The sequence below is a fragment of the Arachis hypogaea genome, chromosome 10 (genome assembly GCF_003086295.3).
Source record: "Arachis hypogaea cultivar Tifrunner chromosome 10, arahy.Tifrunner.gnm2.J5K5, whole genome shotgun sequence".
NCBI lineage: Eukaryota > Viridiplantae > Streptophyta > Magnoliopsida > Fabales > Fabaceae > Arachis > Arachis hypogaea.
Window position 1 is genome coordinate 96,593,843 of NC_092045.1, and position 18,148 is coordinate 96,611,990.

General features: G+C 31.9%; 1 protein-coding gene across 2 annotated transcripts; it reads left to right on the forward strand.

The window, feature by feature from the left end:
• Window positions 1–10,905: 10,905 nt before the first annotated feature.
• Window positions 10,906–17,941, forward strand: LOC112716037 (uncharacterized). Of its 2 annotated transcripts, XR_003812062.2 has the most exons (3): window positions 10,906–16,654; window positions 17,332–17,418; window positions 17,584–17,941. XR_003812062.2 is itself a non-coding variant. In XM_025767874.3 (2 exons), the coding sequence occupies exons 1-2, from the start codon at window positions 15,465–15,467 to the stop codon at window positions 17,632–17,634; spliced, it is 1,239 nt and encodes a 412-aa protein (XP_025623659.1). In that variant the 5' UTR covers window positions 10,906–15,464; the 3' UTR covers window positions 17,635–17,941. The 2 variants fall into 2 exon arrangements, 1 of the variants encoding a protein (XP_025623659.1); XM_025767874.3 differs by lacking the exon at window positions 17,332–17,418 and having other exon boundaries at window positions 17,586–17,941.
• The last annotated feature ends 207 nt before the right edge of the window (window positions 17,942–18,148 follow it).

Sequence of the window (18,148 nt, forward strand, 5' to 3'; positions counted from 1 at the left end):
CTTGTGAATTGTTTAATCATTTTAATAATTTGACTATTTTGGATTTAATGTTTTTGCTTTTGAATAATATTAATTTAAATGGTGAAAGTAAAATTGGAAAAGTTAAACTCACACGTATGAAGACTCATAATATAGTTTACAAGAAGGATATAACCATAATTCAATGGATAAAGAAGAGCTATCAAAATATGGTATTTAAAACAGAAGATTGAATTTGGTTTCATTGAAGAAAATAAAAGCTTCTTATTAAAAAAAAACTACACTTATTGCTAGAGAAGATAGTTCATTGTAAGGGTTGGAGAATACCAATGACAGTACCAACAAAATAACTCAATTGGTGAGTGATGATGAATCTTGAGAGAGAGAGAGAGGACATTTTTGTCATTTTAAAGTCAAGAGGTAGAATGACAATTTTATCTGATTATTAGAATGATTACATTATGCTGGCCTAAAAAATCAAAGAAATCAAGAGTTCATCACAAGTATATTTGCATAAACTTGAGGAGCAATGAATAAGATTTTCTTAAAGATTTTGTCACCTAGTCTTATCTCATTTATACTATAAACAAGATAATTATAGATGTATCTCGTTTACACTAAACGAAATATGTGTATTTTTTTAATTCTATATATCTCGTTTACACTAATTTAAATTAGACCAAAATCTTAAAAATAAAACATTTCAAAATAATAGGAAAGATGAGCAATTTCAAATAATAAAGAAGATGTGCGATTTCAAAATAACGGTTTTAACTAATTAATTAATTGGCGACTATAACTGCCCATTTAAAATTGACATATTATTTTCTTAAAAACAAACACATTTAAACTATTAATTTTACTATTAGTTGAAATGGGTGATTAGAGAAGAGTCACGTGGCAGCAGTGTAGAAGCCTTCGCGATTGGACTTGCCAGTTCCGCGGACGCCTCGGAAGTTACACACGAGTTTGAGTGTGGTGAGGGGATTGTGGGTCCATGCCACGCGGAGCCTCTCTCGGAGGGGGTGTCGAAAACGACGTGGAAGAAGAAGTCAAAGCATGGGTTGCCGGTTGACAAAAATGTTGCGAACTGGTTCTCTGTCAAACCCATTTAAACTTAGTTTTACTATTGAGGGCATGTTTTACTATTAGTTTAACTACGAAAATAACGTGTTGATTTTAAATGGACAATTTTAAATTACGTGATACACGCAGTCGTCCATTAATTAGTTAGTTAAAATCATTTATCTCTCATGTTATTTCGAAATTGTTCATCTTCCCTATTATTTGAAATGTTTCATTTTAAGAGTTTGGTCAAATTTAAATTCTTAATATTTTTATTATTTTTAAAAATTATATTTTTATATTTACAAATACACATATCTCGTTTACAGTGTAAACCAGATACATTTATAAGTGTAAACGAGATAAGACTAGGTGACGTATTTTCGTAATAATTTTTAAAATTATTTATTTCAGTAAATAAAATATTTATTTAATTTATTTAAATGATAAATCCTATCTTTTTTCTTTATTTTTTTTTTTGAGTAAATGGTCAAATTCGTTTCTAGAAAGTCACTCGCTTTTAAATTAATTTTCGAAAAATTTTTAATCAAATTTGTTCTTCAAAAATTTTAAGTTAGTCACATTAGTCTTTCTATCACTTTTGTTGTTGACGACATCAAAATTTATTGATATAACACGTTAAATGATATCACATTGAATACAACACACACTTAACAATTTTAATTGGCTGCTAACATGATAAATTTACGAAATTATATCAAATGAATTCCAAACTAAAGGGGACTTTAATGTATTGAAATCCTTCAATTTGGAGTTGATTTCATTTAATTTTATAAAATTATCATATTAGCAATCAATTATGACGGCTAGATGTGTGTTGGGGTGTCACTTAATATTCACATTAGCAAATTTTGCTGTCGTCAATAATAGAAGTGACAGAAGGATCAATATGACTAACTTAAAATATTTAAAAGACGAATTTGACTAAAACAATTTTTAGGGAACCAATTTAGAGAATGAGTGATCTTTTAATAATGAATTTGACTAATTTTTTCTTCCCTTAGAAATTTCTGTCTTCTCTTTTCCACTTTTTGTGTCATTTACATAAAATTTTTATTTTATTTTGTTATATATTTTGTAGTTTTTATTAATTTTATATAACTTCTATCTTTTTTTCATAGAATTTAATTTTATATAAATTAAATTGAAATTTAAAATATGATAAATAAAAAAGCAACTTTATAAAAATTTAGTTGAAGATTTAATTATAAAAGGATTAATTACTCTACAGGTTTCTATAGTTTCATCAAATTTTTATTTAAATTTATATACTTTTTTTTCTTTTCAATTGAATCCCTATATCATTATTTTTTTTAAATTTAATCTCTACCATGACAAAAACTTTTGAAATAACTCAATATTCAGGTAAAAAAAAAACAAATATTCTCACCACTAGGATAAGAAACTTAATTGGGGACACCTCCATATTTAGAAAATTCCAAAAGAACCCTTGTCATTTTTTCATTAAGCTCCCACGAAATCCACCACACGCTCCCATCTCGCCGCATCTTCTCTGCTCGTCGTCCCTCTGCATGCTCGTCGATAGGAATCTTGCACCATTTGCCTCGTATTCTGCTCGTCTGCCATCATTGCACTGAATGTCTGGTGTTCTCCACTACTTGCGTCTTGCCTTTCTTCCTACAGTTGTGCTTCCTGGTGAGGGCTTGCGTCTCGCCACACAACGCCTCCAACGCTCATTGGCCTTTCTTCTGCAGGTGTTGCTGCTTGTATTGTACTGCTCGATTCTGCCTGCACTGTACTGTCTGTCCCAATTGTTGTTCCACCACTTTTTGTTGCTTCTGAAATTGGCATTGTTGCTTCTGTGCCTTGTGCATTTTTTTGGCAAGCCGTGTTTGTATCTAGACGCTAATGAGTAAGTTGCTCCCTATTCCTTATCACGATGAATATCTTTTACTTCTTAGTGAAGATGAGGAACAATCTGAATAGGATGGTGTTAAAAATATAATTAAGAATTATGAGAAATGTGTGATATCATCAAATGGTTGTTATGAACAAGGAATTGTGAAGGATGATGAGTCACGTTTACCGGATGCTCGACGTAATGTCTTTAAAGAAAATGATCAAGAAATAGAAGAGAAGAATTCGGCAGGGAGAATGCTTGATGATGATGAAGTTAATAGGAGATGAAATTGACGATGGAAGAAAAGTAATGCGGAGCAACCAATGATGATGGGGACATGAATAGACAAGTAAATTTATAATTCATTAATAAGAACTAAATTAAAAAAATATATATAGTATAGAAACTCCATTGAAAAAAGCGTATAAGAATTTAATTGAAAATTCGATAAAACTATATGGCCTGCAAAATAATTAAACTATTATAAAAACAATTATTCATATACAATAAAATTAGGTTTCAAATTTTTTTTCAAACCAAGACTTCAAACATACGTACGCACTTTTTCTTTCTCATTCTCTTTTTGGTTCATGTTCTTTGTATTATATCAATAAATTTTAGTGTTAAATATAAAAAATTATGTAATATATCTATAAATTTGTGTGTTATGTGCAAAATTTTGTATGTTACGTGTAAAAATTTATGTTTTATAACAATTTCTCTATTTTATAACAAAATTTTTGTGTTGAAAAAGAATAAAGATAAAGAATCACTTGATAGACGTGCACGTTTTTTTTATTGTATATGTAACAATTTAGTTGAACTTAATTATTGAAAACACTTATACATGTAACATTACTAATTTATATTATTGTAAAATAAATAAATAAGAAAGAGAAAATAAATATAAAATAAAAAAGTATAAATAAATAATTCTAGTATTAATATTCACTATAATTAATATCTCAATATAATAGAAATGATTCATATATATGTGTGTGTAGTAAAGTATATAAAAGAGAGAGAAGAGTGTTTTCGCATTATAAAAGAGAGAGAGAATTGTTATGGATTGTGGGTATTGCTTTATATACATGCCTCTATTTATACATGCATGGAGACCTCTTTTTCCACTTTCATTAAATGTAACTTTCCTTGGTAATATAGTATTTTAGTATAAAAAAGTTGAGCCGCCCATGTTAAATGGGCATTTATCTCATACTTATCACAACACTCCCCCTTGAATTACCATTTAGAATTATGCCTCATTAAAACCTTATTAAAGAAAAATCCAATAGGAAAAAACTTTAGTGAAGGAAAAAGAGTACAATATCCTTTGTGATAGGGACTGCCTCATTAAAAATCTTATCAAGAAAAATTCAATGAAAAAAAACCTGATCAAGGAAAAAAGAGTATAGCCTCCCCCTCTTATGACCAATATTTAATATCTCAAAATCGGCGCATCTCAATCTGATGTACTAATCTTTCAAAGGAGGATTTTGGAAGTGACTTTGTAAATAATTCTGCCAAATTATCACTTGAGCAAATCTGTTGGACATCAATTGTTCGTTGATTTTGAAGATCATGAGTGAAGAAGAATTTGAGAGAAATATGCTTTGTTGTAGCACTTTTGATTTATCCACCCTTAAGTTGAGCAATGCATGCTGTATTATCTTCAAACAGGACAGTTGGAGCTATCTTATGATCAATTAGTCCACATGATGATAGAATATATTGGATCAAACTCCTGAGCCAAAAATACTCGCGACTTGCTTCATGTATTGCTAGCATTTCAGCATGATTAGAGGATGTTAGTGCAATCGTCTGTTTCGTGGACCTTCATGATATAATTGTACCATAATATGTGAACAGATATCCTGTTTGAAATCTCCCTTTGTGTGGGCCAGACAAGTACCTGTATTTGCATAGCCAACTAGTTATGACTTGGATTCATATGAATAAAATAATACCATATTAACCGTTCTATGAAGATATCAAAAAATTTGTTTGATTTCATTCCAATGTCTTCTAGTTGGAGAGGAACTATATATACCTTGCTAATAAATTCACAGCAAATAATATATCGGATCGTGTATTATTAGTAAGATGTATTAGCGCTCCAATGGTACTAAGATATGGTACTTCAGGACCAAGGATATCTTTATTTTCTTCTTTAGGACGATATTGATCATTTTCCACATCCAAAGATCTTATGATAATTGGGGTACTTAATGGATGTGACTTATCCATATAAAATCTCTTCAAGATCATTTTTGTGTATGTTGTTTGATGAATAAAGATCCTTTTTTCGTATGCTCGATCGGCAGGCCAAGATAAAATTTAGTCTTTTCAAGATCTTTTATCTCAAACTTTTAGAGCTTTTATTGGAATCTCTTCAAGAGTTTCAATGATGTTTAAATCATCAATGTACATAGCAATTATAATGAATCCAGATGCAGATTTCTTTATGAAAATACATGGGCATATATCATCATTCTTGAATCCGTTTTTGGTCAGATATTCAGTAAGACGATTATACCACATTCGTTCAAATTGCTTTAGACCGTATAAAGATATTTGTAATTTGACTGAATATAACCCCGCGAATATTCATTGAATGATTTAGATATTTTTAATCCTTCAGGGACTTTCAAATAGATATCACGATCTAATGATCCGTATAAATAGGTTGTTACCACATCCATTAAATGCATATGTAGTTTATGATATGTGGATAAACTGACCAAATAACGCAATGTTATTGCATCCATTACAAGGGAATATGTTTCTTCATAATCTATACCGACCCTTTGTGAAAAATCTTGTGCCAGAAGTTGAACTTTGTAGCGTACAACTTTATTTTTCTCATTTTATTTTCTCACAAATACCCATCTGTATCCAACAGGTTTTACATCTTCTGGTGTACGGACTACAGGTCCAAAGACTTCACATTTTGCAAGTGAGTCTAACTCAGCCTTCATAACTTCTTCTCATTTTGGCCAATCATTCTTTTGTCGACATTCTTTGACTGTTCTTGGCTCAAGATCCTTAATTTCATTCATGATATTTAATGCCACATTATATGCAAATATTTCATTGACAATTATCTTTTTTCGGTCCCATTTTTCTCCTGTAAAGACATAATTTATTGAGATCTCATTATTTTTAGAATTTTCAGGTACCTGAACATCTTCTGGCGTCAAAACTATATCATAATTTTGGACAACTACGGATGTCTTTACTATGTCTTTTTTTAATTGGAATAGTATTTACCTATTTTCTTTTTCGAGGATTTTTGTCTTTGGAATCGATAGGCCTACTACGCTTTTGATGTAAATTTATTTCAATAGCCATTTATCCAACTGAGACATCAATTCGAATTGGAGTATTTTTAGCTAGTATATAAGTTTTGGTTATCCTCTTTGTATTAGAAAATTGATCAGGCAATTCATTTGCTATTCTTTGCAAATGTATAATCTTTTGAACTTCTAATTCACATTGCCCTGATCGATGATCTAAATGTATCAAGGATGATGCGTTCCAATTAAGTTCCTTTTCAAGAAGTTTATTCTCTTTTCCTAATGTTGAAAATTTTGATTCAATAAAATGACAATATGTAAATCGGGTTTTAAATACATCTCCAATTTGTATCTCAATGTACCTCACTATAGAGGGAGAATGATATCCAATATATATTTTCAATTTTTTGTCCCATTTTGGTGCGAGAAGGTGGTGCAATGGGAACATATATCGCACATTCGAATATTTTTAAATGGAAAATATTTTACTACTGGCCAAAAGCTAATTGTATAGGAGAGAACCGATGGTAACTTGTTAGTCTCAAACGAATAAGTGCTGTGGCATGCAAAATAGCATACCCCCAAGCCGAGGTTGGAAGATTTGTTCTCATAAGTAAGGGTCTAACAATTAGTTGGAGGCGTTTAATAAGTGATTCTGCTAGCCCATTTTGTGTGTGAACATGAGTTACTGGATGTTCAACGCTTATTACATTAGCCATACAATAAGCATCAAAGGCTTGGGAAGTAAATTCACCAACATTATCAAGACGAATTACTTTGATTAGATTTTCTAAAAACTGTGCTTTTAATCGAATAATTTGAGCAAGTAATCTCGCAAATGCCAAGTTGCAAGAAGACAATAAGCACACATGTGACCATCTCGAAGATGCGTCTATTAAGACCATACAATATCTAAAAGATCCACATAGTGGATGAATAGATCTACATATATTGCATTAAATCCTTTCTAGGAATTCAGGGGACTCAAATCCAATCTTTTCTAGAGAAGGCCTTAAAATTAGCTTTCCTTGAGAATATGTAGCACAACAAAATTTATTAGATTTAAGAATCTTCTGGTTTTTTTGTAAATTTCCATGGAAGTTTTCAATAATTCTCCGCGTCATCATTGTTTTCGGTCATGCCAAATTATAAATTCATGTGGGCTGGTAAACTTTGGGTTTACAATGGCATGCGATTCAATTGCACTAATTTTAGTATAATATAACACAGATGAAAGTGAGGATAACTTTTTTAATATAACTTTTTTATTTAATCATGAGTTGTGATACATAAATACTCATGATTTTTTTCATTCATTGTTTCAATATGATATCCATTTCGACAAATATCTTTGAAACTCAATAAATTCCTTAGAGACTTAGTAGACAATAGTACATTATTTATTATGAATTTTGTTCCTCCAGAAAACAAAATTATAGCTCTTCTGGAGCCTTCTATCACATTACCTGAGGCAATAATAGTATTAACATATTCTTCTTTTGGTACAAGATGTGCGAAATATATATTACTTTTGAGAATAGTGTGTAAATTTGCACTATCCGCAAGTCAAACATCTTCATTATATGTCCTTGCTATTTTCTTCAAAGACAAATAATAATAAAATGAGTAGAAGTATATGCGTAGTAAATTTCTTGATTGTTTTTCTAAGAAATACTGTACATAGTATCATATAATAAAAATTTGAGTATTTACTCATTTTGGTCCTCAAAGAATTTCAGACCAGACACTTTAGTCCCTAACTAAAATTAATAACTCGATTGGTCCCTAATAATTAATTTCGTCAGTCACTTAGATCCTTTGCTCTGTCATCTCTAACGGAGGACAAAATAGTCCCTGACAACTCTAACAGGGGACAAAATAGTCCCTGACCTCCTCTGTTCAGAAACGACATTGTTCTCTCCTAATTTCCATCATATCTCGCATAACACTAACAGTCTAACACTGTAACTTCAAGCTACACAATCCACACTCTACAATTTCAATGTTCACAAGAGAAAAATTCTCAACTTGGTCTCAATAAATTCATACTTAGGAAACTAATGACTATGCTTCTCAAGTACTTGTCGTCTTAAGTATGATTTATTAAGACCCGTCGTCATTACCATCTCCCTCCTCCTTTGTCTTATTATCTCCATGACCACATTTTTCACCACTCCAATCGCTTCTTTCAACTTCTTCTCCGACTCAATATTCAGTAATCGCTTCAGTTTCTATATGAGCGGCAACGGCAATATTGCTCGTTGTGCTGATAACTTGGATGCCAGGTTGAAGTTGTCTGCCAACTTGGACTCTGGAAAAGAAAGAATGAAGCACTCTGGGTCCATTTCAAATGAGAATTTACATATGATGTTGAAGGAGAATCTTCTCATGATGTCCTAATGTCCAACAATCTATATTGCTTACCGGAGAGTGAAGAAAGGCGTGTCCTTAGGATAGTTGTGGAACTTGGTCTTGAGGATGTGGTGGACGTTATCGGGGTTGGAGGTGATGCTGTTACCGAGGACGTGAAAGTGGATGCTTCTGGTGGGTGAAGTGCAGAGGAAGTGGGTGTATTAGTCACAGAGATTTAAGAAGTGTGTGATCCATGACATGTTGAGGTAGGTACGACACGTGTGACAGTTACATCATGGCTTGATCTTGGAGCTGAAAAGGAAGAAGGAAAAAACGGAAAAGAAGACTGTGAAGGTGAAGAAGGAGAGTATGAATGTTAGGGTTATGCGAAATATGATAAAAATTGGGGAAGAACAGTGTCGTTTTCGAACAAAGGGGTCAGAGATTATTTTGTCCCCTATTAGAGTTGTCAGGGATTATTTTGTCCCCTGTTAGAGTTGTTAAGGACCATTTTGTCTTCTGTTAGAGTTAACGGAGCCAAGGACCTAAGTGACTAACGAAATTAATTGTTAGGGACCAATTAAGTAATTAATTTTAGTTGAGAATTAAAGTGTCTAGTCCAAAATTTTTTGAGAACCAAAATGGGTAAATATTCTAAAATTTTTTATTATTATTATTTTAGAACTTGACGCATTTAGTAATTTTGAAATTAAGAAATATAAATATTTTATTAAACATTATTTATATACATCTTACTTGAAATTTAAATACATTAAAAATAAAACTTAAAATTTTTTTTATATTATTTATTTAAATGAGTACTTTAGCAAACCCACATATTAAACTTTTCCATCATTGATCAAATAGTTAAAATTTCTTTCAGGATCCTTAAAAAAATCAAATACATCATAATAAGTGGTGTAATTTTTAGGAACATTCTTTGAAACAAAATTTGGCTCCTTTCCTTTGTCATCCTTTTTTAATGATGCTTGATAAAGATTAACTAGGTACCTCGGGGTACGACAATTATGCGACCATGACCATTTCCACTACAACGGAAATATTTATCCTCTCTTGATTTATTTTGTCCATTATTTCTTTCTTTATCCCACTTCTAGTGAAATCCTTTCTTGTAAACATAATTTTTCTTCCTTCTATAATTTTTTTTGTTACTAAAACCTTACCATTTATCTTTTCTGGGGTAATGATTTGTCGCATTTGTTTCAGAAAATGGGGCGGCGCCAGCTGGACGTACTTTATGATTTTTTTTAAAAGCAACCCATTATTGCGTTTAGCAACAATAAGACCAGAAATTAACTCAGAATATTTTTAAATTTTTTTCCTCGATACTGCTGCTGCAGGAGCACATTCGAGGTATAGAAAGTCGAAAAAGTTTTCTCTAACATATTATTATCAGTTATCTTTTTTCCATATAATTTCATTCGGGAGGTAATTTGGAACATTGTTAAATTATATTTATTTATGGATTTAAAATCCTGTAGACGTAAGTGCATCCATTCATATTGGGCTTGAGGAAGTATCATTGTCTTTTGATGATTATACCTTTTTTCAAGGTTTTTCCATAGATCTACAGGATCTTTTAGTGTGAGATATTCATTTTCCAATCCTTCGTCAAGATAACGACGAAGGAAGATCATGACTTTGACTTTATCCTTTTGGGATGTATTATTTTCAGCCTTAATGGTATCTCCAAGATCTATTGAATCAAGATAAACTTCAGCATCTAGTATCCATGATAAGTAGTTGTTTTCAGATATATCAAAAACATTAAATTCAAGATGAGAGAGTTTCGACATAATGAAAATTTATTATATGTGTCTTTCTAAAATTTGATTAGAGTCTGATACTGATAATATGTTGTAAAATAAATAAATAAGAAAGAGAAAATAAATATAAAATAAAAAAATATAAATAAATAATTATAGTATTAATATTTACTACAAATAACATCTCAATATAGTAAAGTATATAAAAGAGAGAGAAGAGTGTTTTGACGGTATAAAAGAGATAGAGAATTGTTATTAATTATATATATTGTTATATATATATATATATATATATATATATATATATATATATATATATATATATATATATATGGAGACCTCTTTTTTTTTACTAATATATGTAGTAAAGTATATAAAAGAGAGAGAATAGTATTTTGATAGGATAAAAGAAGAAGAGAATTATTATTGATTGTATGTATTACTTTAGATACATGCTTCCATTTATATATATATGAAGACCTCTTTTTTAACTTTTATTAAATGTAACTTTTTTTTTAGTAACATAGCATTTGAATATAAAAAAAGTTGAGCAATATTAAATAGACATCCATCTCATACTTATTACAACACATATAATATTTTCTCTTATAAATAATAAATAACGTAGAAGTCAAAATAAAATACGAACATGATAATTCTCCTTTTATTTTTTATAATACCACATCAAATATTTCTTTAACATTATATATATTTTATAAAATGTTTGACATTATAAAAAACAGGATTAGTAATATCCATTTCCATTGTGAGTAAAATAGCATAAGATAGAGAATAAAATAAAAAGTGATATGAGAAGCGCAGTGAATGAAAACAAGAGAGAGTGGTGTGGATGGGTTTCTCTACTGTGTGTGAATGGAATCCAAAGGAAGAAGGAATAGTAGCGCACACATACATGATACATACATGGATATGAAGCAATATTGCGAGTAGGGAGTAGTGATTCGTCAAAACCCCCCCTTTTATCTGTGCCTGCACCCGGATTGGCTCAACTTGCCTGCTTCCCTTTCCTCTTCTTATTTTATTCTTAATTATTATCTCATCACATCACACACTCAGAAATCAAATACTCACAAGAGAAAGCAGCATTGCAAGCCACGTTATTGTTATCCACTTCTAAACTCAATTACTCAACACCCAACAGGCTTGTTTTTATCCCTCCCTCTCTCTCTCTCTCTCTCTCTCTCTCTCTCTCTCTCTCTCTTCCATTCCTTATCTTACATTTGTTATTATTTACTGCCTTTTATTCTTTTCGTTAATTTCTCATGCTTTTGTTTCCTTCTGTATCATTTATTTAAATCTAATCAGACTCACCCCTAATTTAGGCATTAGATCAATGGGAGTTTGATAAGTAGAATTGTAGAAATGAAATCACTCCTAATCTTACTGTTACAGTGTTACATACGTGTTTAGATATATCGTTATTTTAATTTCCTTACTGTTACACAATTTATTGGAGAGGTTTTATCATACTACCACAGTCAATGTGTAACACGTGTTTTTATCAGAATTGATGAGGACTCAATAATTCTAGGGAATTATTGGAATTATTGGCATAATTATAGGGAATTATTGGCTGTGAAATTTGTGTTTTGACCTATATAGACTGTATGATCTCTGTTTTTATTGAATTATAAGGTTAAATCAGCACTCTTGGGATATCCATATGCATTGACATATTAGGGTAATTTGAGATCAAGAACAAGTTATTAGATCAGCAAGTGATTAGTGATTATTATGCAATTTGAAAGTTATGATGAGTGGGGATGTATGGAGCGGTTGAAGTTGTTGCAAGTTGTATGCTTGTCCTTATGTCATAATGGCATGGCTTCTCTTTGTGGTGGAGTTCAGAAAAGCTGTATTATTAGGATAGCAACATTTCCAAATACTCTCTCAGGTGTCTGATCCAATGGTCACTTTTGTAGAGTTACGGTCATTTAAGTGCAATCACATATCAATTTTCTTACAACAATAAAACTGCGGTAAGTAAGTACTAAGTATTAACTGTCATATTTTTCTTACCTACTCTACTATATATGTTTACTGCATAGTTTTGCAACTAACACAGTTGTTCTGGTACGAAAACACAAAAAGTTATAGGAGAATTTAGCGAGCAACATCAAGTTGATCTAATGGTAAGCAAGCTTGTATCCTTTATAGTCGTCTCGAGTTTGAATCCTAGGGATCAATTAAAACAAGATTATTGGGGTTTCTAGTAATAAGATCTAGATACTAGAACAAAAGGCCAACAGATTAAAATCTTCTAAAGTGAGAAAGTTGGTAAAGTAAGAAAATAATAGTTTAATCACCGTTGAATTGTAGTGAGACTCACACATGATAAAATTTATAAATTCAATGGTGCTTAACCCTTTACTTTATCACTTTACAATTCTCTTTACTTTAGAGGATCTTTTTCCAAGATGAAAGTATTAAATACATAAAAAATACCAAATATTATGTATAAATGCATAAAATAGAGTTGGGGTGGTTTCTATTGTGAAAGAAAAAAAGATAAAATTTCGCTTTAAATGATTTGGTAGTAAATTTAGTTGTTTACCTCATTTAGAAATAGACTACATGGAGGGTTGTTCAATAATAAAAAGTAGAAGGTGACTTGAGGAATTATGTGTAGAATATACATTGAAATCTATTTGAAAAGATTTAGATTTTAATGGTTTGAGTATACAAATTTATGACATAAAAATGTAGCATCATTTGATTGATATAGTTGACTCCACCTAGTTGGATAAAGTTAAGTAGTTGTTATACTTTGGTCACCTATTAACCTAGGAGAGGGGACCAGCATCAGTTCACATGAATGTTGCTAGAATACAATTTTACAAAGCTAGTAGCCCAATTTGTCAATTGTCTTTAGGCTTTTCAGTATCAACAAAATGGTATTTGATCTTTATCTTTCTTTTGCTGTAATTTTGTGCTTCAACTAAACATTATAATGTTCCAGATTGAATTTTTTATTTGTGTATACAAAATTTTTATTGTTTTGAACTTTTGATTCTGAATCTTTGGAACAATTGTTAGGCTTATCCACTTATAACAGTTGAATAACCTTATCTGAATAAACTTATGAAAAATGTAGAGGAAACATTGAAAGTGAAAACTTTTACCCTGAAGCAGAGACTAGGTAGAAGAATACTCTTAGATGAAATTGAAAGGAAGGTGGAGGGAATGGAGAATTCTTGTCTTTTAATTAATTGTTTGTTACAAGAGGGTCCAAGTTCTCTGCTCCTTGAGCAGACTAAATGGTCTTCAACTTGTTTTAAACAGAAAAATTTGGAGTTTCTCTTGTGTCATAAATTGTGTGGAAAATATAAGACAAGGTTATAACAATAGTGGAGATTCTCCAGTCATTCTCCATAGGCTCTTTGCTGACGTTTTAGAAGCTTTGGTCCCATATTACTTGCAGACAAGGTAAGGAAAAACACCAATAATTGTTCATTGCCATAAGTACCCTCTCTGCCTTTTATTTATCCTCTCCACAGATGCAACTTTAATAGTTTCATAACAATTGTAGGCTACCGTTTTCTGATTCATTATTGCACTCCCTTTATTCAGTTTGGAAAAAGAAAATTATAATTATTAGTTGGATTTTTTTAATGAGTGGATAATTTTTAGGAGAGACTTGAAATATTCGCAACTGTAGATATTGGATTTGAGCTTCAATAACTAATCAGTAGTTGAATTATACAGGGTGCAATCTTGAGCTTTTTTGGGACAAGAAACTGGGCTTAAAGAAAGAAAGTAGAGATTATAGAGAAAAATTAATAACGGTCCACCTTGAGTAGTGAAAATGGACAAGGCTAGTATAAATAGGTTTGATCTGTATTTCTAAAATGTGGCTTAAATTTGTTACTTGGTACAGGTTTTCTTTTGGAAAAAGACTCTCTAAAGTGGGGAGATTGATGAAGTGAGGGGTTAATCACCATTAAATTTGTAACTTTCATCGTATGTAAGTCCCACTATCTTAATTTGAGAATGATGAAACACTTACTTTCTCACTTTACCGACCTCTTCACGTTAGAAAAGCTTGATCATGTTTTTCTAAAGCCTAATTCGGCTAAAAAGCCTATTTAGAGGCTTACTTGGTAGTTAGACTTTTAGATATATTAGAAAGCCTACTTATAATCGACTATAGAAATTCTAGTAGAGCTCTAGGTCTCTCAACAAAGACCTTTTTCTATTCTCCAATTTTAAACTCATTATCACGTAATTAAGTGGTCAAAGCACTTAGTTACTTAGACCAAACTCGCATTGCTTGCCAAAAGAACCCTTGAAAGATAGGTTGAAATGTTCCTTAAATAGGCTAATTTTATTTCTAATTTCTCTTCTATCATATTATTAATTTTTAATTTTAATATCAATAATACAAGATAATTAGGCTAGTCTTCTAGGCCTTATAACCTTTTTTTAAAAAAAAAAATTAATAGCCTATTGTTTGATCTTTTTTAACTGAAAAGGTTTATTTAGCCTTGCTCGTATACTAAATAGGCTATAGACCAAATCCAAAAGCCCCTGACATGTTTTGCCGCTTGATATAGGTAAAAGTTGTTTGATTCCTTGTAGATATGTCTGCGTGAGTTTATCTTATTTCATATTTCATTCAGGTTTTGCTATTAGCTAGGTTCTATGTGAACATTGTGCATAACGCTTTGAACAAGTGAACCATATAGGAATTCACCTAAGAGAAGCAAGTTGGTATCATTGTTGATGTAGGATATGGTAAGTGTAAGTGTGCAACTCTCAAAGTGCCCATTTAAAGCAAGTAAAAAAGTGGTAACATTAGTTTGCCTAAAGGGGGAAAGTCTTAAGATTTTTTTTAATTATTTGTATATAGTAAGGTCCAAAATATTTTGAAGGCCCTAGGCTGTCCCCAACTATTTAAAGCATCCATGAGACCATCCATGAGGACCAGCCCTTTCTTCTGATCACTATTCTCCTCCGCATTATGTGAGCTTTGTCCCTCTAGACTGTAAGAAAAAAAAAAAAAACCCATGATTCCACCTCCATTCTGAATTCTATTTGTACCTAAGTTGTTGATACTTGATACATAAACCACATAATAAATAGATGAGACATAGATCCTCCAAAAAGAATGAAGAAAGAATGGAATTAGATAAGCTTAGCAGTAGGAACCTTGAAGATCCACCTATCTCTGGTGCTTACATCCGGAGCCTAGTGAAACAACTAAACACATCAACAACAACAACAAATGAATCCATGAACTCAAAAGGCCAAGATTGTTTTGTTACAAGAAAACATGGAAAGGCACATCAATCCACACAACAACAACCACAACAGCAGCATAAGAAACAAGTTAGGAGGAGACTTCACACTAGCAGGCCTTATCAAGAGAGGCTTCTGAATATGGCTGAGGCTAGGAAGGAGATTGTAACAGCCTTGAAATTTCATAGGGCTGCTATGAAGCAAGCCAGGGAAAGACAGCAACAACAGCAACAACAGCAGCAGCAGCAGCCGCCGCCACCGCAAGTGCAAGAACAGCATCAGCAAAGTTTTGAACAAGATGGAAGATTCAAGGGTAGGAGAAACCCCAGAATTTATCCATCATGCAGAGCCAATTTTCCAAATAAAATGGAGGATTTTTCATGTTCATACTTATCTCAACCTCTTCCTCCTCCATCTACCTTGGCTCCAAACTCTTACACCTGGGCTAATGCTCCTTCCTTAATTACTCAACCGCCACAAACCCTTTTGGCTGAAAACCCCAATTTTGTACTTCCTAGTCAGACTCTTGGATTGAACCTCAATTTCCATGATTTCAACAACTTAGATGCTACCCTTCACCTTAACAACTCTTCATTATCCTCATACTCATCTCCAACCTCCTCTTCTCCTCCTCTTTCTGTTGTGACTGATCAGGAAGCTCATTCAGTTGGAATGTCACAGGGCCAGGGAGATGGATCTTCTTCACTGGTGGATACAATTCAATCCGGTGCCACGACTCGGACTAGTGGAAGTGGAGATCTTCATACAGCCATGGATGATGAGGGCATGGCAGAGATCAGATCCTTAGGTGAGCAATATCAAATGGAATGGAATGATACCATGAACTTGGTCAAATCAGCATGTTGGTTCAAGTACTTGAGAAACATAGAACATGAGGTACCTGGAGTCAAGATTGGAGATGGTTCATACCATTTTTTTGATGAAGTTGTTGAGTTTCCAGCTTGGTTGAATGCAAATGGGAGCTGCTTAGAGAAGTGCTCTGATGAGTACTTCCAAGATTCTGCCTTACCTTGGTAAGTTCCAACAGTATAAGTTTCATAATTTAATAATTGAATTTTGCTTTTGAAGTACTTTTTTTCTTTGTACCTTTTATTAAGGTAAGGAAACAGGAATACAGGACAGTTTGTACTTTGTTAAAGCCTTCTTGTAACAAGTGAATTAAACTATTAAAGTAACTATCACCTTTTAATTACACAGAAAACTATTCCATCTTCTACATAATTAAGAGAGTTACTTTATAATAGCCCTTTTCGTGGGACAATTCCATAATCTATACATAGGTAATAGGTTCATATGTCATTCTTCTTCGGGTTAATAAGTCATAGGAAGTCCCTAAGTATCAACACATTATTGTAGTTTCCCTGGCCATTTTCAAGGTGAACTTGCTAAATCTGTTTATGAAGCATATGTCAAGCCAAGAGCAAAAAAAAGTGTATTTTCCCCCTTTTTTTCTCAAAATCATTTTTATGTTCCATTTTCATGAGTCTGATGGTGACTTTTTGAATAATTCTTCCTTTGTTCTTGTTAAGCCGAATTTCAAGTAGCTTGCTAATCCTGTGTGAAAGTGAAACCTTCAAACTACTAAGAATTATACTCTTCAATAGTTTTGTTTTTCTTCATGTAAATGCAGTTGAGTTTATAGTATGTTTCTTTTCCATGTGGATTTCTAGTTTCTACTTTCTATTGCCAGGCGTGGTGGAACACTCACTTTTTGAAGCTTGCCCTGTGGAAAATATTTAGATAAAACATACGTTTTGACTTTGGTGTACAAAATCAGATGAGTACAAAGAACACTATTTCTAAAATAATATCTTCTTTTTGCATTCTTTGACTGCCCTAGAATAACTTGTGCATTCTGGTTTATGCCCTTTTTATATTCCCATTGTGTATACTTATATACTAATGGTTTTTCTTCTGACTTTGTTCATGACAATGTGTACACAGCATGGACATTGGAGATATTGAAAGCATGGATGGAGATTGGTTAGCATGAGAAGGATTCATTGTTTTGGTCACATCAAAATTTTGCTCTGATTTTGTAGTTTCTTTTGCTTTAGGTAAATGGGGTTTTGGGTACTATTATTATCATTCCCCTCCTCCCCTCTTCTTTTTGGTTTTTTTGGATATTTTTATTATTATATATATATAAGGCTTGAAAAAATTTAAAAGAGGATGATAGCATCAATATTCAATAGTATGAGTGAGACAATTTTTTTTCTCCCATTACTCTTATGTCAATGTATTTGTTGTAATAATGATTAATATCAATCAGTAGTGCTAAATTCTCTTTGAATCTTAAAGATTGCGAGAAGCCACTAAGGGTTTGGAGCTATAGAAGACTGGAACTCAGGCTGTTGTTAGTTATGTGATTTGAGTGTTTGACAATGAACACATGAAAAATTCTTATGAGGAATCTCAATTTAAAGCTTAATTATACAAAAAGCGTAATTATTGTCTGGATTTTTACAATTTCACCATATTTACAATTTTATTTTTTAAAGTTTATA

What these genes read in the sequence shown, in the direction of transcription:
- LOC112716037 (XM_025767874.3), top strand. Translation starts at nt 15,465, where the DNA reads ATGAGACATAGATCCTCCAAAAAGAATGAAGAAAGAATGGAATTAGAT. An exon ending in CAAGATTCTGCCTTACCTTG is followed by an intron (nt 16,655 to 17,585) that starts GTAAGTTCCAAC and finishes ATGTGTACACAG; the next exon opens with CATGGACATTGGAGATATTG.